This window comes from Taurulus bubalis (genome assembly GCF_910589615.1).
Source record: "Taurulus bubalis genome assembly, chromosome: 3".
NCBI classification, from domain to species: domain Eukaryota; kingdom Metazoa; phylum Chordata; class Actinopteri; order Perciformes; family Cottidae; genus Taurulus; species Taurulus bubalis.
In genome coordinates this window covers 43,473,364-43,500,662 of record NC_136591.1, presented here as the reverse complement: position 1 = coordinate 43,500,662, position 27,299 = coordinate 43,473,364, and the positions used below count along the sequence as shown (strand labels likewise).

The 27,299-nt window shown below is 45.0% G+C and overlaps 1 protein-coding gene across 1 annotated transcript in view; it reads right to left on the bottom strand.

The window, feature by feature from the left end:
• Positions 1–11,938: 11,938 nt before the first annotated feature.
• Positions 11,939–27,299, bottom strand: part of LOC306734550 (retinal guanylyl cyclase 2-like) — a gene marked incomplete at both ends in the record, with an annotated part of 29,019 nt that continues 13,658 nt past the window's right edge. Inside the window, 14 exons of the mRNA XM_079215906.1 lie at positions 11,939–12,026; positions 12,158–12,243; positions 14,959–15,044; positions 15,133–15,231; positions 15,687–15,861; positions 16,259–16,327; positions 16,422–16,545; positions 18,377–18,540; positions 18,660–18,808; positions 19,122–19,265; positions 19,601–19,754; positions 21,908–22,084; positions 22,262–22,345; positions 22,993–23,109. Coding sequence (XP_079072032.1) covers positions 11,939–12,026; positions 12,158–12,243; positions 14,959–15,044; positions 15,133–15,231; positions 15,687–15,861; positions 16,259–16,327; positions 16,422–16,545; positions 18,377–18,540; positions 18,660–18,808; positions 19,122–19,265; positions 19,601–19,754; positions 21,908–22,084; positions 22,262–22,345; positions 22,993–23,109 — 1,716 coding nt within the window. The remainder of the gene's footprint in view (positions 12,027–12,157; positions 12,244–14,958; positions 15,045–15,132; positions 15,232–15,686; positions 15,862–16,258; positions 16,328–16,421; positions 16,546–18,376; positions 18,541–18,659; positions 18,809–19,121; positions 19,266–19,600; positions 19,755–21,907; positions 22,085–22,261; positions 22,346–22,992; positions 23,110–27,299) is intronic.

Sequence of the window (27,299 nt, the reverse complement as noted above, 5' to 3'; positions counted from 1 at the left end):
AGACTACTACAGGAACCCGCCGAGGGACCATAAAAGACTCGACCAAGACAGGAGCAGAGACTCTTATTACGCTCCTCGCCGGGACCGGCATGAGCGCGCCCGCAATACGCGCGCACCAGCCGCGAACGGGACACAGCAACGGGACACAGAGCCTCCCTCAACATCTCACTCTCCCGGACGGAGGAGGAGAGATGAAGGGGTTACAAGACAGTCAAAGACCGACTTTTCAACACAAGATCCGACGGAGCGCGCTCCGGACACGAGCGGCGCACCACAGCGCGACACAGCGCCCGGACCGCTTCCGCGTCAAGCAGACCGGAGCGACACGGGGAACACAAGACAACAGGTTTCAAGACCACGAGACCAGGACAACAGATATGTCCCCTACAGAAACAGACAGCGGGATCGCAACAACAGACATCAAAGAGATCGCAACAACAGACATCAAAGGGGCCGCGGAGGAGAGCCGCAGCGCCGCCGCACGGGGGAAAAGAGAGGAAATGATCCCGACAGGATCCTCTCTGATGACCCAGACTTTGCCCAAAAGATCAGAATCCTGAACAGGATCATCAGAGCGGTCCATCATCTGAAGAACGTGAGTGATGATGAGAGACCACCTGTCACAATGAGTAGAACTGTTAAATACCTCACAGACTTAGTCAAACCAGCGCTTCCCAACCCATTCATCCTAGAGCTAATAGCAGAGAATGCTAAGGCCTGGTCTGACAACACAATCATCGATTTGAGAGACCACTATGAGAAGGCCATTAAAAGGGAAATTATGGTCCTATTTTATTTAGAAAGCACAGAATGGAAAGAGCCTTTCATAAAGGCCACAAAATGGGCAAAAAATGCTCTGGGTTCTAGATTGGAACAGACAACTCTTGACAGAGTGGAAGAAGTCATCAAAAAGGGCCTTGAGGACCTGGAGGGAGATGATGGGACCTACATGCCCAGGCCCATCATGAGAACAAGGACAGCGGCGGACCAGACGGCCCCACAAGTTTCACTTCCCCACGTTACCTCCACACCAGTCAGCATAAACAATGACACTCTACCTGTTTCTCCCACAGTCACGGTGAGATTACCTCCCCCCTCCCCCCCTCCACCGGCATCTTCTCCTGCTCCTCTCTCACAGGTCATCAGAAAACCGAGAGCAGCAGGAACAACAACACCTGGAGGAGGAGCAACACAGGGGACACGGACCACCACAACAGAGAACCTTCTCTCAGGATTCAGAGAGACAGGAGAGGAAGAGGAGGACCAGGAGCACACTTCCTCAGCATCCTCTCTGTACGGAGACACAGTACCAGACCTGTCAGAGTTGGAAGGGCAAGAGGAGGAGGAGAAGGAGGAGGAGGAGGATGAGGAGGATGAAAAGGTCATGGCAAATCCTACAAGGAGCCAAGCACGAGAAGAACACAGAACTCTCCTCTGCCCTCCTCCCTCTCTTCTACCCCGTTCCTCCAGATCCACGAGCAAAGCCAGGTCAAACATTGACCTCACTCCGGTACAAAACGACCAAGAAAGGTCACACAATGAGGACTCCCCGGAGGGGCTGACACCAGAAGAACTCGACACTCAGCTGGATGAGATTCGGTCAAGCACACGGGTGATAATAGCTCCCAGACACATGTCATTTTCACCGTCCAGGGTCAGGAGACTGAACACAGCAGTACAGACCACACTGGACACGAGAACGGAGGAACAATCAACACCGGTAACAGAGGGATGGTACCAACCAACAAGACACGCCTCCTTCAACTACAAACAACAAGATTGGTCGCTGAACATCAAAAAGAAATGGGTCATTCTGGGCGACTCCAACGTGGGAAGATTCCCTCCACATGACTTCGCTGACCTTCAAGTGGAAGCTTTCCCGGGAGCGAACTTCAAGAACGCAGAGGACATCTTGGAAAAGATCCAGATCAACACAGAGGTAGAAGTCCTCGTCCTCTCCTTCGGCATAAACAATAGGAAACAGAAGAACAAGATGACGGCCATCAGACAGATGCAAGCAATGCTGAGGATGGCTAATCAGCGCTTTCCATGCAGTCGGGTCTTCATCCCGGAAATCAACAGCGACCCAGAGATGCCTCAACAAGAGAGTCTCCTCATCAGCAACCTGAACACCCAGATCATCAGCCTGGAGGATCATCTTCCAATGATGGCGGTCGAGAGATTCCAGACGGGACATGATAACATTCATTGGACCCCACACACAGCAAAGGTGATATTCAACATGTGGTGTACTCTTTTAAATTAGTGAACCCCGAAAACCTACCTGTAGAGGAGGGGCCTAAGACAGTCATTAATCTTTCACAAAGGTTCAAGTGCACTGAGGCACAACTCTCACTTTTAAGCAAGGGGTTAAGTTTCATTCCTACTCAGGGAACTAATAAAGACATTGTCAATCAAGGTCGACACGACCTTCAGGAATATCATAGACGGTTGCAACTATCAGAGTATTTTAAGGACTCAACACCAACCAAAATATTACCATTCACGGATAAATCCACCTGGTTTCCTCCAGAATCGGCAACTTCACAGGGAGTTAAAAACCTAATAAAAAAGGACCTTAAAGCATTTAAAACCCATTTTGGACCACACAAAGCACCTACGAATTTGACCTTATCAGAAACACAAGCACTGTCTGAAATTAGACAAAATAAGGACATAATCATTAAGCCAGCAGATAAAGGCAGTGCTATTGTCATTATGGACAGAGCTCAATACCTGTGGGAGGGGTACAGACAATTGAACGACCCCAGGTATTACACCAAACTCATAAAACCTATATTTTGGGAAACTGTACCTATGGTTCACAAAATTCTACAAACTTTACAGGACAAAAAGTTCATTACGGCCAAACAAAAAAGATACTTGATGAGCACTCCAGAACCCAGAGCTAGGATTTTTTTTATATGCTACCCAAAATCCATAAAGACCCCACTAAATGGAGTAAACCAGGTGAAATCCCTCCAGGGAGACCCATAGTATCAGACTGCAGTAGCGAGACTTATTGCACTGCAGAATATTTGGACTTCTTTCTTAATCCTCTTTCAATAACTCATCCGAGTTATATTAAAGATACATATCATTTCGTGGAGTTAGTCAGGACCTTGAAGATCCCACAAGAATCAATTCTATTCACTTTAGATGTTGACAGCTTATATACAAATATCGATACTACAGAAGGCATACAAGCCGTTAAAATAGCATTTCAAAACAACAGGAACAAACACAGACCAGAAAAGGAATTACTGCAACTGCTTGAGATCAATTTGACCCGCAACGACTTTGTGTTCAACCAGGAATTCTTCCTTCAGATCAAAGGGACGGCGATGGGGAAGAAATTTGCACCAGCATACGCCAACATTTTCATGGCACAATGGGAAGACTCGGCCCTTAAGGCATGTCAATTAAAGCCTCTGCATTATTTTAGATATTTGGACGACATATGGGGAGTGTGGACCCACACAGAGGAAGAATTTCAAGTCTTCCTAGACACTCTAAATGCACACAGAGACTCTATTAAAATTAAAGCTACTCACAGCAGAACCTCAGTGGATTTCCTAGACACAACCACCTTTAAAGGGGATGACTTCACTACCACAGAGAAATTGGACATCAAAGTCTTCTTTAAACCTACAGACACACATGCATTGCTCCATAGGAGAAGTTTCCACCCACAGCACACCTTTGCAGGCCTTCTAAAGGCACAAATACTTCGCTTCCATAGGATTTGCACCAGACCACATGACGTCACAGTAGCTATCAGAACCCTCTTTAAAGCTCTATATCAGAGAGGTTACACGAGAACTCTGTGCAGAAAAGCATGTAAAACCTTTAGGGATAAGAAACCAACTTTGGTTACATCACACTTACCGCTTATCACCACATATTCACCGTCCACACAAGGGTTTATTAAATCTTGCCAGATCCATTTCCAAGAGATGAACGAAGAATTTAAAAACCTGGAAGAATTTACAATCATGCCAGCCTATCGAAGGAACAAAAATTTACAAGATTACCTGGTCAAAGCAAAGATCACGTCCAAGGTCACCACTAAATCGACCACCAGAGGGCAATACTTTGAGTTCAAAGCTTGGTTAAAAAACCCACACACAGGGGAAGTTTTCAAAAACGACTCGAAAGGAAGTTTGTCCACCACAAATTGTGTTTATTTGATGTCATGTTTGGAATGTGAAGCATTATATGTTGGAGAAACAGGCAACTCATTGTCCACAAGGTTTGCACAACACAAATATAACTGTACACATTCCAAAAATCTACACACACCTGTAGTCCGCCATCTTGTCCTGCACGGCTGGGACAAGATGAGAGTCTCCATCATCCAACATGACCTCAGATGGTCCATTAAAGAAAGAAGGAAAATAGAAAGACTTTGGATTGCTCGGTTGAGCACTGGAATGACGGGGGGACTGAACGAGCGCTGAGGGGGGAGAGCGAAAGGCAGAAAGGAGAATGCATAGGGACCCCTGCTGCTTTTTAGTAGTAGGGGCCCCAACCCTTACCTTAACCTAACCCTTATGGTAATACTGGCCTAACCTTAACCAGGAGGCCCAACCTTTTATTCCAAGGAACACAATTTAGACGCCTCATCCATGATTTGAACTCTGACCTCAACCCTGAGGAGAGTACACAAATCTTTGAATTTTAAAACAAACCCCTCCCTCCTTTTTAACAATTTAATATTGACCCTACCTACCATTCACAATTACTTACCTGAACACTGGAGACTCCATCTTGATCCAATCCACGACCCTGCAGAGAAAAAAGATGAAAGAGGAAAGTGCCATAAAAATGTATCCACATGTACTGTAATATATGCATATGCTTCACAAAGACTCACCTGTTGAGAAAAAGAAGAGAGAGAGAAGAAGACAAGAATATCACTGTAATACAACAGTCATCATATGTTCCCATTCACGTGAACCACCTACCTGAGCTTCCACTTTCAGGAACAAAGACAAGGACTGGATTCAGAACTCACATTCCAAGGAGTTCACCTGTTGCAGAAACACACATTGGTGTGACTTCTAAATGTTCAAACTGTTCTCATGCATATTTCCTGGGCATATTGATACAAAGACCATTTGATCATATGTTTAGAAAGAAAAGACAATGTGCATTTCATATGTTTAATTCATATCATCCTGCATAAGGACATTTGGTTCATCCGAGAGGACACAGTTCATAGTAAAAGAGTTTATTTCATGTTTTCCAACACAGCATACATGGGAGAATACTTATCTGGGTTCTGAAAAATACAAGGTTCAAAATGCACGCAGAATATGTTGTTTGTACAGAAGCTGAACATTACAACTGCATATCTTCAAAAAATAACCTTGTAATATATTCTAACATTGAACGGTATGTAACTGCATGTAAGTAACTGTCATTTATAGCTGCAAGGAAGGAGGAAGGGAGAGGAGAAGTCGGACCCAAACCACACGGGGTTAACCCAATTTAGTAGACCTATTTGACTTTTGACCTTTGGTCAGACAGGAAGTCCACCACTCCCTTCCTCATCTTTCCGGAAGTCAAACTCGAGACGCCATGTTCTCGAGCATGGCTCCACACTAGGTCTGATGAAAGGTTGACATTGAACCTGAAACGTTACCTATTTAACTATATATGTTCACCAGAACAACTCGGGAGAAATAAAAGATAAAAAGAGAGCAGCTTCCTCTTGTTCTTGCCCCGAGACACAATCAAGTACAGCAGCGAGCGGAAAACATGAGCGGGCCTCGACGAGACCGGGACCAGTGGAACAAAGAATGGCCTCCCCTGGACAGTGGGAGGGACCGGAGACCTCGTCGTCAGAGCCCGCACCACCGGGACACAGCAGCGTCCACCTGGACAGGTAGGACAAAGTTCAGGGAAGAAAAGCGCAATGAGTACACTGAAGTTCATAGAACCAGGTACGCGCAGGACAAAGATGGCGGACGGAGCGAGCGCGACCGCTCCACGTCCAGACACAGAACGGACAATTATCCACATCGTCCACATAAATCATATGCAGCAGCCACAATTACTGGACGTAGAGACTATAATTCCAGCCCTCCACGGGACCCTGCCCCGCGGAGGGAGGATTTCCGTCCACGGGACTATTACGCGCAGCGCGGACCGCGCGCGCGGACCAGCGGAGCGGCGGACAACGGAGATGCCTCCTCCACACATAGGGACCGCCAGAGAGATGACCGTGATGCAAGAGACTACTACAGGAACCCGCCGAGGGACCATAAAAGACTCGACCAAGACAGGAGCAGAGACTCTTATTACGCTCCTCGCCGGGACCGGCATGAGCGCGCCCGCAATACGCGCGCACCAGACGCGAACGGGACACAGCAACGGGACACAGAGCCTCCCTCAACATCTCACTCTCCCGGACGGAGGAGGAGAGATGAAGGGGTTACAAGACAGTCAAAGACCGACTTTTCAACACAAGATCCGACGGAGCGCGCTCCGGACACGAGCGGCGCACCACAGCGCGACACAGCGCCCGGACCGCTTCCGCGTCAAGCAGACCGGAGCGACACGGGGAACACAAGACAACAGGTTTCAAGACCACGAGACCAGGACAACAGATATGTCCCCTACAGAAACAGACAGCGGGATCGCAACAACAGACATCAAAGGGATCGCAACAACAGACATCAAAGGGGCCGCGGAGGAGAGCCGCAGCGCCGCCGCACGGGGGAAAAGAGAGGAAATGATCCCGACAGGATCCTCTCTGATGACCCAGACTTTGCCCAAAAGATCAGAATCCTGAACAGGATCATCAGAGCGGTCCATCATCTGAAGAACGTGAGTGATGATGAGAGACCACCTGTCACAATGAGTAGAACGGTTAAATACCTCACAGACTTAATAAAACCAGCGCTTCCCAACCCATTCATCCTAGAGCTAATAGCAGAGAATGCTAAGGCCTGGTTTGACAACACAATCATCGATTTGAGAGACCACTATGAGAAGGCCATTAAAAGGGAAATTATGGTCCTATTTTATTTAGAAAGCACGGAATGGAAAGAGCCTTTCATAAAGGCCACAAAATGGGCAAAAAATGCTCTGGGTTCTAGATTGGAACAGACGACTCTTGACAGAGTGGAAGAAGTCATCAAAAAGGGCCTTGAGGACCTGGAGGGAGACGATGGGACCTACATGCCCAGGCCCATCATGAGAACAAGGACAGCGGCGGACCAGACGGCCCCACAAGTTTCACTTCCCCACGTTACCTCCACACCAATCAGCATAAACAATGACACTCTACCTGTTTCTCCCACAGTCACGGTGAGATTACCTCCCCCCTCCCCCCCTCCACCAGCATCTTCTCCTGCTCCTCTCTCACAGGTCAACAGAAAACCGAGGGCAGCAGGAACAACAACACCTGGAGGAGGAGCAACACAGGGGACACGGACCACCGCAACAGAGAACCTTCTCTCAGGATTCAGAGAGACAGAAGAGGAAGAGGAGGACCAGGAGCATACTTCCTCAGCATCATCTCTGTACGGAGACACAGTACCAGACCTGTCAGAGTTGGAAGGGCAAGAGGAGGAGGATGATGAGGAGGAGGAGGAAGAGGAAGATGAAAAGGACATGGCAAATCCTACAAGGAGCCAAACACGAGAAGAACACAGAACTCTCCTCTGCCCCCCTCCCTCTCTTCTACCCCGTTCCTCCAGATCCACGAGCAAAGCAAGGTCAAACATTGACCTCACTCCGGTACAAAACGACCAAGAAAGGTCACACAATGAGGACTCCCCGGAGGGGCTGACACCAGAAGAACTCGACACTCAGCTGGATGAGATTCGGTCAAGCACACGGGTGATAATAGCTCCCAGACACATGTCATTTTCACCGTCCAGGGTCAGGAGACTGAACACAGCAGTACAGACCACACTGGACACGAGAACGGAGGAACAATCAACACCGGTAACAGAGGGATGGTACCAACCAACAAGACACGCCTCCTTCAACTACAAACAACAAGATTGGTCGCTGAACATCAAAAAGAAATGGGTCATTCTGGGCGACTCCAACGTGGGAAGATTCCCTCCACATGACTTCGCTGACCTTCAAGTGGAAGCTTTCCCGGGAGCGAACTTCAAGAACGCAAAGGGACATCTTGGAAAAGATCCAGATCAACACAGAGGTAGAAGTCCTCGTCCTCTCCTTCGGCATAAACAATAGGAAACAGAAGAACAAGATGACGGCCATCAGACAAATGCAAGCAATGCTGAGGATGGCTAATCAGCGCTTTCCATGCAGTCGGGTCTTCATCCCGGAAATCAACAGCGACCCAGAGATGCCTCAACAAGAGAGTCTCCTCATCAGCAACCTGAACACCCAGATCATCAGCCTGGAGGATCATCTTCCAATGATGGCGGTCGAGAGATTCCAGACGGGACATGATAACATTCATTGGACCCCACACACAGCAAAGGTGATATTCAACATGTGGTGTACTCTTTTAAATTAGTGAACCCCGAAAACCTACCTGTAGAGGAGGGGCCTAAGACAGTCATTAATCTTTCACAAAGGTTCAAGTGCACTGAGGCACAACTCTCACTTTTAAGCAAGGGGTTAAATAAAGAAGGAAAATAGAAAGACTTTGGATTGCTCGTTTGAGCACTGGAATGACAGGGGACTGAACGAGCGCTGAGGGGGGAGAGCGAAAGGCAGGAAGGAGAATGCATAGGGACCCCTGCTGCTTTTTAGTAGTAGGGGCCCCAACCCTTACCTTAACCTAACCCTAAACTTTACAGAACAAAAAGTTCATTACGGCCAAACAAAAAAGATACTTGATGAGCACTCCAGAACCCAGAGCTAGGATTTTTTTATATGCTACCCAAAATCCATAAAGACCCCACTAAATGGAGTAAACCAGGTGAAATCCCTCCAGGGAGACCCATAGTATCAGACTGCAGTAGCGAGACTTATTGCACTGCAGAATATTTGGACTTCTTTCTTAATCCTCTTTCAATAACTCATCCGAGTTATATTAAAGATACATATCATTTCGTGGAGTTAGTCAGGACCTTGAAGATCCCACAAGAATCAATTCTATTCACTTTAGATGTTGACAGCTTATATACAAATATCGATACTACAGAAGGCATACAAGCCGTTAAAATAGCATTTCAAAACAACAGGAACAAACACAGACCAGAAAAGGAATTACTGCAACTGCTTGAGATCAATTTGACCCGCAACGACTTTGTGTTCAACCAGGAATTCTTCCTTCAGATCAAAGGGACGGCGATGGGGAAGAAATTTGCACCAGCATACGCCAACATTTTCATGGCACAATGGGAAGACTCGGCCCTTAAGGCATGTCAATTAAAGCCTCTGCATTATTTTAGATATTTGGACGACATATGGGGAGTGTGGACCCACACAGAGGAAGAATTTCAAGTCTTCCTAGACACTCTAAATGCACACAGAGACTCTATTAAAATTAAAGCTACTCACAGCAGAACCTCAGTGGATTTCCTAGACACAACCACCTTTAAAGGGGATGACTTCACTACCACAGAGAAATTGGACATCAAAGTCTTCTTTAAACCTACAGACACACATGCATTGCTCCATAGGAGAAGTTTCCACCCACAGCACACCTTTGCAGGCCTTCTAAAGGCACAAATACTTCGCTTCCATAGGATTTGCACCAGACCACATGACGTCACAGTAGCTATCAGAACCCTCTTTAAAGCTCTATATCAGAGAGGTTACACGAGAACTCTGTGCAGAAAAGCATGTAAAACCTTTAGGGATAAGAAACCAACTTTGGTTACATCACACTTACCGCTTATCACCACATATTCACCGTCCACACAAGGGTTTATTAAATCTTGCCAGATCCATTTCCAAGAGATGAACGAAGAATTTAAAAACCTGGAAGAATTTACAATCATGCCAGCCTATCGAAGGAACACAAATTTACAAGATTACCTGGTCAAAGCAAAGATCACGTCCAAGGTCACCACTAAATCGACCACCAGAGGGCAATACTTTGAGTTCAAAGCTTGGTTAAAAAACCCACACACAGGGGAAGTTTTCAAAAACGACTCGAAAGGAAGTTTGTCCGCCACAAATTGTGTTTATTTGATGTCATGTTTGGAATGTGAAGCATTATATGTTGGAGAAACAGGCAACTCATTGTCCACAAGGTTTGCACAACACAAATATAACTGTACACATTACAAAAATCTACACACACCTGTAGTCCGCCATCTTGTCCTGCACGGCTGGGACAAGATGAGAGTCTCCATCATCCAACATGACCTCAGATGGTCCATTAAAGAAAGAAGGAAAATAGAAAGACTTTGGATTGCTCGGTTGAGCACTGGAATGACGGGGGGACTGAACGAGCGCTGAGGGGGGAGAGCGAAAGGCAGGAAGGAGAATGCATAGGGACCCCTGCTGCTTTTTAGTAGTAGGGGCCCCAACCCTTACCTTAACCTAACCCTGACTCCAATCCTGACCCCAACCTTGATCCCAACCCTGACCCTTACCCTTACCCCTACCCTGACCCCAACCCTGACCTCAACCTTCCCTATTCCTGGACCCCAACCCTGACTCCAATCCTGACCTCAACCCCGATCCCAACCCCGATCTCAACCCTGACCCTAACCTTGACCCTGAACCCTGACCCTGAACCCTTACACCCCTTTCCACTTCCTTTTTTTTCTGACCTTTGTCCTGCTTCGGCTTTTATTTTTAGTCCTTTGAACTGGTTTTCCAGGGGTCTGCTCACCCTAACCCCATAGAATATATTTTTTAATTTTTTAATGGTTGTTGTATATATTAAAATGAAAAAGTTTTAAAAGGTATAACTTGAGCCCGTTGCTTTTAATGTTTTTAAAAAAAAAACATTTTAACCAAGCCCCTAACCCTGTTTTTAGATCAAACATGAGACGAATAGTCAATAATCCAGTAGGATCTGGATCTGGATTTCCAGACTGGATACGAGGCATCCAAAAGGCCTCAATGAGTGTTAGGAGCTTCAGGGTGTGAGTCAGTGATGGACAGTCCACAGATGATTTCACTGTTTCCCCAGCGAGATTGTCACAACCCTCTAACCCAGGTCCACAGACACTGGCTGAATAACAACAATATTAACACCACACAAGGGTTATTATTATTTTAAACCCTTTTTTAGGTTTTTAATGGAGGTTTATTTGGGATTTGAATTACAACGAAAAATTGCTCCCCAATATTCCGTGACCCTTGTGGCCTTCGCAAGAAGGCCACAGCTCTGTACCGACCCTAACCCGTGGGGAATACTGAATAATATGCATCGGCCTGTGCACTGCCGTAGGTCTCTCATCAACTCTGAAGTCGGCGGACAACACAGAGAGATCTATGAGTACATTCATATAACCTAACCCTAACCCATAACCATATGTGAAAAAAAAAAACAAATCAGTCCTCGTCCCCTAACATCTTTTTATTCGATGAAAGTCAAAGGTGAAACAACACAGAGATGACGGTTTAAAGTGAGACTTTCCATGCCAACCACATTAACTTCCACAGAGCTGGCACCAAAGTCTGGCATCAATGCAAAATCAGAATGCTGTCACGATGACATAATGACCCTTCCTTCTTTTATAGGTTCTTTGTAGACAAACAGGAAGTGAAATCCATGTCCATTTAGCACTTTGTTCAGATTCCACGAGGTTCGGCTGAAAAGTTCTCACCCGCTGATAAAATCCTTTAAAGACCATTCTAGTCCTTGAGGTAGTGTGTGTGTGTGTGTGTGTGTGTGTGTGTGTGTGTGTGTGTGTGTGTGTGTGTGTGTGTGTGTGTGTGATTGGTTTTGTATGTGTGTTTAGTAATGTATATATTTTGTGTATTTGTCTGATAATTCATATATAATAAATATGTTTGTATCTGTGTGCATACATTGGCATCATTTCTTTGCATTCTTTTGTCGGTCTAGAAACTTTTGTCTTCTTTCAACTGGAATCTCATCCAGACTGATCCCATGATTACTGGCCCTGAGAGTGAGACAGGTGTGAGAGGAAGAGAGAGAGACAAGTATCTGTTTACTTACACAGGTAACGTGTGTATGTGTGTGCGCTCGTGTGTGTGTGTGTGTGTGTGTGTGTGTGTGCATGTGTGTTCTTACCCTCCGATGAGGTCTGGAGGAATAGGAAGAGGTTTATCAAAACCCTCTCGACCCATCAACCAGTATGTATCCACCGTGCCCTTCACCTATGAAACAAACATTTTATTTAGTCATTAATACAATTCAATAATTGTCCTTTTAAGCCCCCATTGCACCTATATAGGGTGACATTTACACATGATAGCTAAACTGTGTAAAATATTACAATAATCATGAGCAAATATATTGATGTTACACATCAAATTAAACAAGATAACCTGGGCTACAATAATTAGTCAGCCATTACAACACAACTCAAACACCAACAAAAATAATTATTAAAATATCGTAATCATAATTTTGTCATGAGTCAGCCCACTCGGCATGTTTCCGGAACTAGTAACTTGTAGCTCGGTGCTATCAGAAAAACACAGATGGCAAAAAGCAAGACAATTCCACACAGATTCCAAATCTATTCGCCAAATCCCTCTGCTGCAAAGCATCACCGAGATATGAACCAAAGGACACAGCAACACTTTATCGCTTTACAGTCAGCAAATGTTGCCTACCTTTGTTGATTAGAAGAAGAAAAACGCATTTTCCAGGTAAATCCAAACTGATATAAGTGTATTGAACACCATAAGTAATATACAAGTGAAATATAAGGTTTGGTACATGAGAAAATTCAAATGGCACAGATGGTGCCCAAATGTGCCCAAATGCAAATTTTAGAGACCTCGCCTGAATTCTCTCTGTACTAAACCTTCTCTAACTTTGTTCTGCTTCACTTTTTCAAAGTCAAACTTTGCAGAGAGACTGTTCACATATTGTGCTATGACTTGGGAGAGCTTTAGACCTTACTGCTGCATCATTTCAAAGAGATAATCATCCTGAAAGTGCTTTTTTTATAGGTGGACCTGAAACCTCTATTTTTGCTGTGTTTCAATCTTTATTTACTCTTAACCACGAACATATAAACTAATATTGACACACCTGAACAAAAGCTCACATGGGTTGCCTTTATTATAACACAAACATCATAGAGAGGGACGTTCAAGACCTCTTGGTCATGGAGAGGGACATTAAAGACCTCTGGTCATGGAGAGGGACGTTCAAGACCTCTTGGTCATGGAGAGGGACGTTCAAGACCTCTGGATCATAGAGAGGGACGTTCAAGACCTCTGGTCATAGAGAGGGACGTTCAAGACCTCTTGGTCATGGAGAGGGACGTTCAAGACCTCTGGATCATGGAGAGGGACGTTCAAGACCTCTGGATCATGGAGAGGGACGTTCAAGACCTCTTGGTCATGGAGAGGGACGTTCAAGACCTCTGGATCATGGAGAGGGACGTTCAAGACCTCTGGTCATAGAGAGGGACGTTCAAGATCTCTTGGTCATGGAGAGGGACAATAAAGACCTCTGGTCATGGAGAGGGACGATCAAGACCTCTGGATCATGGAGCGGGACATTAAAGACCTCTGGTTTATGGAGAGGGACGTTCAAGACCTCTTGGTCATGGAGAGGGACATTAAAGACCTCTGGTCATGGAGAGGGACGTTCAAGACCTCTGGATCATGGAGCGGGACGTTAAAGACCTCTTGGTCATGGAGAGGGACGTTCAAGACCTCTGGATCATGGAGAAGGACGTTCAAGACATCTGGTCATGGAGAGGGACGTTCAAGACCTCTGGATCATGGAGTGGGACATTAAAGACCTCTGGTTTATGGAGAGGGACGTTCAAGACCTCTTGGTCATGGAGAGGGACATTAAAGACCTCTGGTCATGGAGAGGGACGTTCAAGACCTCTGGATCATGGAGAGGGACGTTCAAGACCTCTTGGTCATGGAGAGGGACGTTCAAGACCTCTGGTCATAGAGAGGGACGTTCAAGACCTCTTGGTCATGGAGAGGGACATTAAAGACCTCTGGTCATGGAGAGGGACGTTCAAGACCTCTGGATCATGGAGCGGGACGTTAAAGACCTCTGGTTTATGGATAGGGACGTTAAAGACATCTGGTCATAGAGAGCCATTTTAATGACCTCTGGATCATGAAGAGGGACGTTAAAGACCTCTGGATCATGGAGAGGGACGTTCAAGACCTCTTGGTCATGGAGAGGGACGTTCAAGACCTCTTGGTCATGGAGCGGGACATTAAAGACCTCTGGTTTATGGAGAGGGACGTTCAAGACCTCTTGGTCATGGAGAGGGACATTAAAGACCTCTGGTCATGGAGAGGGACGTTAAAGACCTCTGGATCATGGAGAGGGACGTTCAAGACCTCTGGTCATAGAGAGGGACGTTCAAGACCTCTTGGTCATGGAGAGGGACGTTCAAGACCTCTGGTCATAGAGAGGGACGTTCAAGACCTCTTGGTCATGGAGAGGGACGTTCAAGACCTCTGGATCATGGAGAGGGACGTTCAAGACCTCTTGGTCATGGAGAGGGACGTTCAAGACCTCTGGTCATAGAGAGGGACGTTAAAGACCTCTGGTTTATGGATAGGGACGTTAAAGACATCTGGTCATAGAGAGCCATTTTAAAGACCTCTGGATCATGAAGAGGGACGTTAAAGACCTTGTGGTCATGGAGAGGGAGAGGAAACCAAGTCCAATGAACAACGAAGTAAACAAATGAGTTAGGTTCCATACCAATGGAAGTCTGGTTTATGGAAGTCTTTTCTGACTGTTGACACCATAAACTGACATTTTAGAACTGAATTTAAACGAAAAATACTTCATACAAGTATGAATCTTATAATAGGTAACATCTCTGAACCTAAACGGGTTAGGGTTAACCTAGCAGCCTAAGCAGGTGAGTGTACCTGTGCCTTTCTGGTGTCTATGTGGTATCCCACTTTGAGGCTGGTCAGGACCTTCACTGTACTCAGACTGATGTGGATCCTGTAGGCTGGAGCCACACACACAAGATGAATACATAATATTAGTCATTCGTTTAGATGTGAACACTTTCATTGGTTGTATTGTTTTTTACATACGTAGTCCGCTGGCCTCCATGTGTGATGCTGTGGTCACTGTGTCTCCAAATAGACAGTACCTGGGCATCGTGTGGCCAACCACACCTGCTACCAACGCACCTGGAGACACAGCAGGACAGAGACACTCAGTCAGATCTTTGGTCATCAACTTTGAGACATGGAAACGTTTCATTTTTAGCACACGTCTCTTTCACCATGGAAACAACCACAAACTTGGAGATTGGTCCTCTGAGAGAAGTATACATAACTTTAAATCTTGTTCTGAATTTATTCTTTTTACATTTGTAGTATTATACATATGTTTTTGAAAGCAATTATTTAGTCATGAAGAGGCACAGAGTATAAATAAGAGCAGCTCCTAGTAGTAATAGAATCCTAAAGACACCTCTCTCTACCTGAAGGCCACCGTAGTTCAGTAACTCACAACTAAATCTCTAGATTTCACACACTGACCCTTTAATATGGGTTTACATGTGGTGCGTGCGTGTGTGTGTGTGTGTGTGTGTGTGTGTGTGTGTGTGTGTGTGTGTGTGTGTGCGCGTGTGCGTGTGTACCTGAGTGAAGTCCGATGCGTATTTTGACTTTGATCTCAGGCATGTGTTTGATCTTAAAAGCTGCTATCGAGTGCAGGATGTCCAAAGACATGTTGGCCACTTCACCTGCGTGTCGATTACCATTTCTGTTGGGAACACCTGAAGCCACCATGTAGGCGTCTCCGATAGTTTCTACCTGCAGACAGAATGCCCACAAAGCACAGCAACTTGAGGAATGTCCTTTATTCATATGATATGTTTACTGATGTTCACTGAATCAGCATTAATCAAGATGTGTGTTAACATTGTGTTGCATTGAGACATCGTCTCCAGGTGTTTCAGTCCTCACTAGCAGGGTATCCAGGTGTTTCAGGCCTGTGCAGTGAGACGCCTGAACAACATAAAGACAGACAAATCTCTTCTCCTGGATGTTCAACCTTTGACTCGCAGTCTGTTTAATATTTAACCTCTGCAGTGAGTTTTGATGAAACTCAGCTTCAGTCTATTCTTTTAACCTGCCAGATGTGGACAAACAGTGATGAGAAAACGGTTAACGGTAAACATGAATGTTCTTGAAGTCAAATGGTTCCTACCTTGTAGACATCATGAGTAGCAATGATGGCATCAAACATGGTGTAGAGGTCATTCAGAAGGTCGACCACCTAAGCGCAGACACACACACACACACACACACACACACAATGACGTTAACAGTGACGGACAGAGAGAATCAGCAGGTGTTTGAACAGTTTGTACCTCGATGGGTTCACTCAGAGCAGAGATGGTCGTAAATCCAACGATGTCACTAAAGTAAAGCGTGCAGTCTGAATAATGTTCCGGTTGGACTGCCTTCCCTTTCTTCAGAGCCTGGGCCACGGACCTGAAACACATAACTATTAACGAAGCTGTAGAAGCAAGCTCTTCACTAAAGAAAACGTAGTCGGCCTACTCAGTTCTCAGCGATCAAAGTAGCAGCGTCCCTCCTTTATATAGCAACTCCCAATGATAGGAGAGGTTGGCATATAATGACTTTAGTCAGAAAGGTTTCCTCCTCAAGGTCAAAGGATCCAGGGATGCCAGGATCCTGAAAAGAGTCCGGAAATATGACCACATAACACCCATTCTACACTCACTACACTGGCTCCCTGTCTCATTCCGGATTGATTACAAAGTCCTACTACTCACCCATAAATGTATAAATGGACATGCACCTCCCTACAATAACTCATTACTCCCCTAATCTCCACCCGCACCTTCAGATCTACAGGTCGCTCGCTCCTCCGGGTCCCCAACACCGTGCTCCACCATGGGCGACCAGACCGGGTCCCCAATACCGTGCTCCACCATGGGTGACCGGACCAGGTCCCCAACACCAAGCTCCACACCATGGGCCGGGTCCCCAACACCAAGTTCCACACCATGGGCGACCAGACTGGGTCCCCAACACCAAGCTCCGCCATGGGCCTTTTGCTCGGCAGCGCCACGCTTGTGGAACAGTCTCCCTGACCACCTCAGGGCAAGTCAGACACTGAACTCTTTTAAGACTGGCCTAAAAACCTTTTTATTCAGGAAGGCATTTTTTACCTTGTGTAATTCATTGTCAGCTATTATTTATTTTTGTATGGGTTGTTTTAACTATGTTTTTATTAGTTTTTACTATATATTGGCTCTGTGGCACTCTGGAATTATTTTGAAGGAAAAGTGCGTTAAAAATTAAATGCATTATTATTATGGTGCAGACTGCATCTTAAAAAAACACTCTTTGTGACTCTTCATTGACCACGACATCATCTGGTGTGTTGGCAGACAGCTGTGAACAGGTACCTGGGTTTGTACTGCTTTGATGAAACTTGGAAGGTTTGACACAGGAAAGCGTGTACACTCTCACTGAGGGTGAAGAAGCATTTGAAATGTCCTTTAACAAGTGACTTTGAGGCCCACTGTTCTATCATGCCCTGAGTCCTTTGTAAGCATAGCAGCCGTTTAGGATGTGTGACATTGTTTCAGTGATCTCTTCTGTGGTGTGTTGCAAACAATGAACCTGAAACTTCCATCCATCCATCCATTATCAGCTGCTTATCCGGGGTCGGGTCGCGGTGGCGGCAGGTCCAGTAGGCTGACCCAGGCTTCTCTCTCACCTGCAACACTTTCTAGCTGATTCTGGGGGATCCCGAGGCGTTCCCAGTCAGCCGGGAGGTATAATCCCTCCAGCGTCTCCTGGGTCTTCCCCGGGGTCTCCTACCAGTTGGACGTGCCTTGAAAACCTCTAACGGAGGCGTCCAGGAGGCATCCTGACTAGATGCCCGAATCACCTCAGCTGACTCCTTTCAACACGAAGGAGCAGCGGCTCGACTCCAAGCTCCTCCTGATGTCCAAGCTCCTTACTCTATCTGTAAGGCTGAGCCCGGCCACCCTGCGGAGGAAGCTCATTTCGGCCGCTTGTATCCGAGACCTCGTTCTTTGGGTCCGGACCCAGAGTTCGTGACCATAGGTGAGGGTTGGAACGTAGACCAACCAGTAAATGGAGAGCTTCGCCTTCCGGCTCAGCTCCTCTTCACCAAGACGGACCGGTACAGCGCCTGTTTTACTACTGCAGCTGCACCGATCCGCCTGTCGATCTCCCGCTCCATCTTACCCTCACTCGTGAACAAGACACCGAGAACCTGAAAGTTGTACTTTATTATTTTAGTTTGAAATAATATGAGTCTTACTTGGGCAGAAGCTGTCCAATCAGCTTATCTGTCTTGTTTCTCTCAACCTCCAGTTCGTCTGTTCGTTCTCTGATCAAATCCTCCAGGTTTGAACTGTATTGCTCCAACATCCGCAGCATTGAGTCGATGATGTTTGCCCTCTTCCCTCTGTTAATGCCCCGAAACTGCAAACACAAAGTAGAGCAGAGACGTTCCGTGCTTTAAAACTGAAAGAACAAAAGTCAAACATACAGTGACAGTTGCAGACATGAGCCAGCAGGTGGCATTGGTGAGCTCCTCTCACCTGTTTGAAAATGTCATCGAAGCTCGGCCTCTTACTCTGATCTTCATTCCAACATTCGTTCATCAGACCGAGACACTCGGCAGGAGCTTCATCCACTGAAACTAGTGGTCTGCAGAGAGGAGGAGGGTGCTTCAGACGGTCGACTATCTCTGAGAGACAGACAGGTAGACAGATAAGTGGTCAGATAGGTGGTCTGCAGAGAGGAGGATGCTGCTTCAAACGGTCCACTATCTCTGAGAGACAGACGGGTATACAGACGGGTGGTCAGACAGGTGTTCTGCAGAGAAAAGGAGGGTGCTTCAGACGGTCCACTATCTCTGAGAGACAGACGGGTATACAGACGGGTGGTCAGACAGGTGGTCTGCAGAGAAAAGGAGGGTGCTTCAGACGGTCCACTATCTCTGAGAGACAGACGGGTACACAGACAGACAGGCAGTTGGTCGAACATATGCCCTGTCTCACCGTGGGCGGGCATGTCCATCATGGCGTATGGCAGTGTTCGTGAGATCACTTCCTGTATGATGATGGAGAAACTAAAGACATCCCCAGAAAACGAACCTCCTCGCACCGGTTTACTCAAGAGCTCTGGAGCAGTCCACAGCAGCTCTGAGAGACAGACAGGTAGGGAGACAGACAGGTAGGCAGAGAGACAAGTAGACTGTGTGTCTATACAATCTTTGACAGGATTCTTGTTCCATGTAGTTCATATTATTGGTCAAGCAGGATTAACAGTGAGGTCCATGTTAAATTCAAACTAGAAACAAAGCTTCAGCTCCATGTTGCAGACAAACTGAGATTAAACCTATTTAATCTGGAAACAAAACTTCAGCTTCATGTTGCTGACAAACTGAGATTAAACCTATTTAATCTGGAAACAAGGCTTCAGCTTCATGTTTCAGTTTTAAAAACGTTGTTAAGAGAGAACTCTCAAAACGTTTTACCTTGTGGGTCCTCAGGAAGGGTGATGTTCTGAGAGTGAAGGATCATGGGAAGTCCATAGTCTGTGACTTTCAGAACGAAGCGTCCGTCGACTAAACAGTTTGTGGACTTTAGACGACCGTGACTCAAACCTCTTAGATGAAGGTACTTCATCCCCTGAAACAGAAATAATGAGTAGTAGTAGTAGCAGAAGTAGTCTTAGTAGTCATAGCAGTAGCAGTAGTAGCAGTAGTAGTTACAGCAACAGTAGAAGTAGAAGTAACAGTAGTAGTAACCGTTATCATAACAGTAGTAGTATCAGTTACAGTAGTAGTAGTAGTAGTAGTGTAACAGTAGCAGTAACGTAGCAGTAACAGTAGTAGTATCAGTTACAGTAGTAGTAGTAGTGTAACAGTAGCAGTAACGTAGCAGTAACAGTAGTAGTATCAGTTACAGTAGTAGTAGTAGTGTAACAGTAGCAGTAACAGTAGTAGTATCAGTTACAGTAGTAGTAGTGTAACAGTAGCAGTAACGTAGCAGTAACAGTAGTAGTATCAGTTACAGTAGTAGTAGTAGTGTAACAGTAGCAGTAACGTAGCAGTAACAGTAGTAGTATCAGTTACAGTAGTAGTAGTAGTAGTGTAACAGTAGCAGTAACGTAGCAGTAACAGTAGTAGTATCAGTTACAGTAGTAGTGTAACAGTAGCAGTAACGTAGCAGTAACAGTAGTAGTAGTAACAGTAGTATCAGTAGCAGTAGCAGTAACAGTAGTAGTAGTAGTAACAGTAGTTTCAGTAGCAGTAACAGTAACAGTAGTAGTAACAGTAGCAGTAACAGTAGTAGTAGTAGTAACAGTAGCAGTAACAGTAGTAGTAGTAGTAACAGTAGTTTCAGTAGCAGTAGCAGTAACAGTAGTAGTAGTAGTAACAGTAGTATCAGTAGCAGTAACAGTAACAGTAGTAGTAACAGTAGCAGTAGTAGTAGTAGTAACAGTAGTAACAGTAGCAGTAACAGTAGTAGTAGTAGTAACAGTAGTAGTAACAGTAGCAGTAACAGTAGTAGTAACAGTAGCAGTAACAGTAGTAGTAGTAGTATCAGTAGCAGTAGCAGTAACAGTAGTAGTAGTAGTAACAGTAGTTTCAGTAGCAGTAGCAGTAACAGTAGTAGTAGTAACAGTAGTATCAGTTACAGTAGTAGTGTAACAGTAGCAGTAACGTAGCAGTAACAGTAGTAGTAGTAACAGTAGTATCAGTAGCAGTAACAGTAGTAGTAGTAGTAACAGTAGTTTCAGTAGCAGTAACAGTAACAGTAGTAGTAACAGTAGCAGTAACAGTAGTAGTAGTAGTAACAGTAGCAGTAACAGTAGTAGTAGTAGTAACAGTAGTTTCAGTAGCAGTAGCAGTAACAGTAGTAGTAGTAGTAACAGTAGTATCAGTAGCAGTAACAGTAACAGTAGTAGTAACAGTAGCAGTAACAGTAGTAGTAGTAGTAGTAACAGTAGTTTCAGTAGCAGTAGCAGTAACAGTAGTAGTAGTAGTAACAGTAGTATCAGTAGCAGTAACAGTAGTAGTAGTAGTAACAGTAGTAGTAACAGTAGCAGTAACAGTAGTAGTAGTAGTAGTAACAGTAGTTTCAGTAGCAGTAGCAGTAACAGTAGTAGTAGTAGTAACAGTAGTATCAGTAGCAGTAACAGTAACAGTAGTAGTAACAGTAGCAGTAGTAGTAGTAGTAACAGTAGTAACAGTAGCAGTAACAGTAGTAGTAGTAGTAACAGTAGTAGTAGTAACAGTAGCAGTAACAGTAGTAGTAGTAGTATCAGTAGCAGTAGCAGTAACAGTAGTAGTAGTAGTAACAGTAGTTTCAGTAGCAGTAGCAGTAACAGTAGTAGTAGTAACAGTAGTATCAGTAGCAGTAACAGGAACAGTAGTAGTAACAGTAGCAGTAACAGTAGTAGTAGTAGTAACAGTAGTTTCAGTAACAGTAGCAGTAACAGTAACAGTAGTAGTAACAGTAGCAGTAACAGTAGTAGTAGTAGTAACAGTAGTTTCAGTAGCAGTAGCAGTAACAGTAGTAGTAGTAGTAACAGTAGTATCAGTAGCAGTAACAGTAACAGTAGTAGTAACAGTAGCAGTAACAGTAGTAGTAGTAGTAACAGTAGTATCAGTAGCAGTAACAGTAACAGTAGTAGTAGCAGTAGCAGTAACAGTAGTAGTAGTAGTAACAGTAGTATCAGTAGCAGTAACAGTAACAGTAGTAGTAACAGTAGCAGTAACAGTAGTAGTAGTAGTAACAGTAGCAGTAACAGTAGCAGTAACGTATCCAAGCAGCACCTTGATGAGGTCCATTAGTAGGGAGGACTTGAACATCCAGTCCAGCCTCATTTCGCTGTCGGCCAGCAGGTCGGCCAGACTCCCTCGAGGACAGTGTTCAACCACCAGAGCAAAGATCTCCGAATCCACAAACAAACCCACGTAGAGGTTCATATTCTCATGTCGCATCTCCCTCAACTGGAGAAAGGTGAGATGGAAAATATAACTTTCATATACATTAAATTACTGTTAAATATCATTATTTAGGTGTTCGTGTCACATCTCCCCTCAAAAGGAAGAGCAGACCAAAATACAGAGTTATAGTAATAATCTACATGTAGGAAGAGTGTATCTACAGTGTACTGTTCATCTTACCTGGCTGAACAGATTTTGGGTGTTTTGATTGACAGCTGTTATCGACTTTTCAATGGGAATCTTCTTCAGCCAAACCCAGTCGCCCTGGTAAAAATATAACCAATCAGAGAGTCAGACAAACATACAAGGAAAGGTACATGTACAGGTTAACTGACAGAGAGACAGACAGACAGATGTAGAGGTACAGGTTAACTGACAGAGAGACAGACAGAGGTACAGGTACAGGTACAGGTTAACTGACAAGGAGACAGACAGAGGTACAGGTACAGGTACAGGTTAACTGACAAGGAGACAGACAGATAGAAGTAGAAGTACATGTACAGGTTAACTGACAGAGATAGATATATAGATAGATAGATAGATGTTAACAAGTAAACAGTCAGGTAGAGGTAAACAGTCAGTCAGTACAGGTAAATAGACAGTACAAGTAAACAGTCAGTACAGGTATGGGCAAACAGTCAGTACATGTAAACAGTCAGTACATGTAAACAGTCAGTACAGGTAAATAGATAGTACAGGTATGAGTAAACAGTCAGTACAGTTAAACAGTCAGTACAGGTATGGGCAAACAGTCAGTACAGGTATGGGTAAACAGTCAGTACAAGTAAACAGTCAGTACAGGTATGGGTAAACAGTCAGTACAAGTAAACAGTCAGTACAGGTATGGGTAAACAGTCAGTACATGTAAACAGTCAGTATAGGTAAATGGGCAGGTAGAGATGCAGGTGTACCTCCAGTATTCCTACGTTGGAGCTCTCAGGTGTTGTCAGGATGTAACTTCGAGCAATTGACCGGAACGGCGTTTTGACTTCCAGTAGACTTCTCATGATGGACTCGTCATTCAGTTTCTACAAAAACAACAACTCAGTCACAATGTCGTCACTGACTAAATAAACAACAATAACTAAATCAACAGCAAAATGGGCAACAAAATCCAAAAATACCATCAACAACTCAGTCAACAACTAAGTTAAGTACTTGTAGTGCAGTGTGAAAAGTAAGTATTGGAACCAGTAGCAGTCTTTAGGTTAAGTACTTGTGCTATGGTGTTATGAATGTAGGGGGAAAAAATCCCGGAATGCTGTTCACCTCCCTGCCTGAGGGGGGTGCTGTGATATGTTTGGCCGTGCTTTGTTCCTGCAGGTGATTGGACGGTGGTATATATATATAAGGGGGAACCTGGGGAAGCCGTCGCTCTAACCGGGTCATGCTGCACAACAGGGATTCTTGGGTGGTGGGGCTTAGAAAGTGTGTCGGTAGTGGTGAGAAGTCTTTTTTGTTTAACCATGTTTTCTCCTGTTTTTTGGTAGGGAGATAGGTAAGACATCTGGACTTTCTTTTGTTTCTTTGGGGGGCTAGGGAAGTTAGATTACATGCACAGATTGTTTTGTTTGTTATTTTGGGCCAGGCTCGCCCTGAAGAACTTGTGACTCCGGGTGAAAAATAAAAAAATATCATTCTACTATACATTCTGCAGCATTGGCCCTAAATTTGGTCCATTCGTGTGTTGTGCTCAGGCTCCCCTAGGCCGGGCATAACATACGGTGAGAAGTATTAGTACCAGTAGTAGTCTTTAGGTCAAGTACTTGTGCTATGGTGAGAAGTACAAGTACCAGTAGCAGTCTATAGGTTAAGTACTTGTACTCCAATATGAAGTACTAGTACCAGTAGCAGTATACATATACCAGGTCCGTATTCAGAATTTATATCTGAATTCTTTGAGTTTTTGTCAAGTTTGGTCCTTAAGACTGATAAGGTTATTATTGTAGGTGATTTTAATATTCATGTGGATGTCGGCAGTGATAGCCTTAGTGTTGCATTCAGCTCATTGTTGGATTCGATTGGCTTCTGTCAGAGAGTACATGAACCGACTCACTGCTTTAACCACACCCTCACCTTGTTCTTACATATGGCATTGACGTGGAGCATTTAGTAGTGTTTCCACAGAACCCTCTTTTATCAGACCATTGCCTTATAACTTTTGAGTTTATACTACCGGAGTGTACAGCGTTAGGCAAGAGTTTTTACACCAGATGTCTAACTGACGGTGTTGTTGCTAGATTTAAGGAAGCGATTCCTTCTGTATTTGATTCATTACCATGTCTCAATATAACAGAGGACTCCTGTGCTAATTTTACTCCCACCCAGGTTGATCAGCTCGTCGATGGTGCTACTGGCTCATTGAGAGTGACACTGGACTTGATAGCCCCTCTAAAAAAGAGGATCATTAAGCAAAGGAGGCTCGCTCCATGGTACAACCCTCAGACCCGCATGTTGAAGCAAGCATCAGGAAGCTTGAGGGCATATGGCGTTCCAACGGTCTGGAGGAGTCCCGTTGGTTTGGCGGGATAGTCTGAGAACATATAAGAAGGCCCTCCGTAATGCCAGAGGAGCCTACTACTCATCACCAATAGAGAAAAACAAGAGCGACCCTAGGTTTCTCTTTAGCACTGTGGCCAGGCTGGCTGAGAGTCATAGCTCGGTGGATCCATGTATTCCTATAGACCTCAATAGCAATGACTTCATGAACTTCTTCAATGGTAAGATTCTGGCTATTAGAGACAGGATCGCTGATCTCCTGCCCTCGACTACTGCCGGTCCATCCTCAGGTGGGATGGCCATGGAGGAGGCTGTGGGCCCTGCTGTGTGTCTGGATGGATTTTTTACCATCAACCTCGACCAACTGTCTTCAATGGTTTCTACTTCTAAATCTTCTACCTGTCTCCTGGACCCTATTCCGACGAGGCTGTTTAAGGAAGTAAATTGCAGAACAATCTCAGCTATCTATATAATGAGGTACCATTGTCATAAGGCAAAAGTGTAAAGAGAAAAACGTTACAATATGACACTAAAGCTGAAAAATGGAATCTTGATTTTTGGAAATTATTCATATCGCTTGAAAAAAAACTAATTTTACTCAGGTGGTAACTAGGGTTGGGTACCTACCGGACCGAAAAGCAACGCAGATTTCGGTGCTTCCTTCCGGTGCCTGAGCCGATTTAAATTTTACACTACTCTGTAAAGTTGCACGGTATATAGATACTAAAAAGGTAGCGCGGTGCCCGCACGTTAAAAACGATTATTAAAATAGCGGATCAGAGCACACTGCTGCTCTGCTCTCTGTCTGCCTGCATGCAGAGCGGGGCTCGAGGGGGCGGGGCTCGAGGGGGCGGGGCTCGAGGGGGCGGGGCTTCCAGCACTCACACACACACACAGTGCGCGCACACAGAGATCGCTGCAGACACGAGCACGAGCTTTTGAACGCCCGTCCTCGGCTTGATGGAACAAATCTCTCCAGTTGATATTAATGGTGACGTGTAGTCCAGTAAAGCAGCAGTTTTAGGATCCAACAGAGTCTGAGTTCTGTTGCACACGGTCCCATCAGGCCATGATGCTGGTGTCTGTTCTTTTTTAAATATATATTTTTATAGTTTGAAGTTAAAAGGTTTGAAACTGTAGTTTGAAGCGTGTTTTGTATGTACTTATTTATTTATATCTATAGTATACTTTAAACAGTTAATAATATTGTTCAATTTGAAGAAAAAAAATTGCCTTGGCAATAAAAAAGTATCGGTTCAGGCACCGTTTAGCACCGGTATCGTTTTAAAAGTATCGGTTTAGCACCGGTATCGGAAAAAACTCAAACGACACCCATCCCTAGTGGTAACTCTGTTTAGGTGATGGAAATTGGTTTACCAAAGGTTTTAGGTTCACAAAAACAGTGAAATATATGAATAAAATGGTAGATACAAAAAACACATTTTTTTATTATCGTTTTTTGAGTAGAAATATGGTCTTTCACACCTTTCACCGAAATGATAAAAATGGGACTGAGAAACGACTTCATACTGCAGATAAAGCTTCATGGGGTGTGTGCAAATGAAAAATGACAATCAGAATTTTTTTTTTATAATACATATTTTTATAAAAAATTAAAAAAAATGTACAGGATATGAACGTTGAGAAATATAAAACAGAAACAAAACTAGTCAGACTATTTATAATATACATATTGCTTGCTTTTCTTCTTCAATGGCACATCCTCATGGCATGGCATTCCCGGAAACAGTTTCTGTTCAGCTGCAGGCAGAGGGGAACGTTACTCGCACTTCCATGGTGTGTCTTTTCGCATTTTCTTCATGCTGCAAAGCTCGCAAACCCTGCGACCTGCCGTTGATTTGTTTTGGGGCAGGCTGCAGCAGCAGCAGAGACAGGCACAGGACCATGACCTGCAGGTGTCGGGGCAGGAGCGGTGTGAAGCGGCTGTCCACAGAGATCAGCACTCAGCTGCTCCATGAAACCTCTGTGCGTCATGGGATCTGTTCGCTGGGCAGACAGAGTTCCTGGTGGATGATGTAGCTGTTGGTGGCGGTAATGTCCACAAAATGAAAAAAAAGTGTTCTGTACCAGCGCATCGTCTTGCGATGTACAGAGTAATACTGGATGAGCTGGTCTGACAGATCAACTCCACCCATGTACTTATTGTACTCTGCAACTGGTGTGGGACAGGGGACTGGTGCTCTTTTCCAGGAGCCATCTTGCTGCTTCACCCTCCTCTCCACAGTTCCCCCACAGTATGCAGAGTGTGGAGCAGGCCGATACTTCCCTTGTGTCCATCCACTTCACATAGACGATGGGGCCATCACGGATCCATCTCATGGAGCCTCTCGGTGACTTCTTTGTCAAGGAGAGCCCTGAAGAGCTTGGGGCTGGAATAAAAATTGTCAGTGTAAATGTGGTAGCCTATGCCAAGGTAACCGGGTCTCACAAGTGTCATGACAGCGTCATAGGACAGGCCATGAGCGGAGGGGACGCTACTTTTGCCAGGGTAAATGGAAAAGTCCACCGTGTAGCCATTCCTTGAGTCAGCCATGACGAACAACTTGAATCCCCACTTTGTGGGTTTGTCTTTCATGAACTGGCAGCACCCACTGTTAGCCATGGAGGGACCATTCTTTCATCCACAGCCAGCTCTCTGTGGGGATGGTAAAAGGCCTTACAGGCAGTCTTGATGGTGTCCATCAGGGGTTTCAGTGTG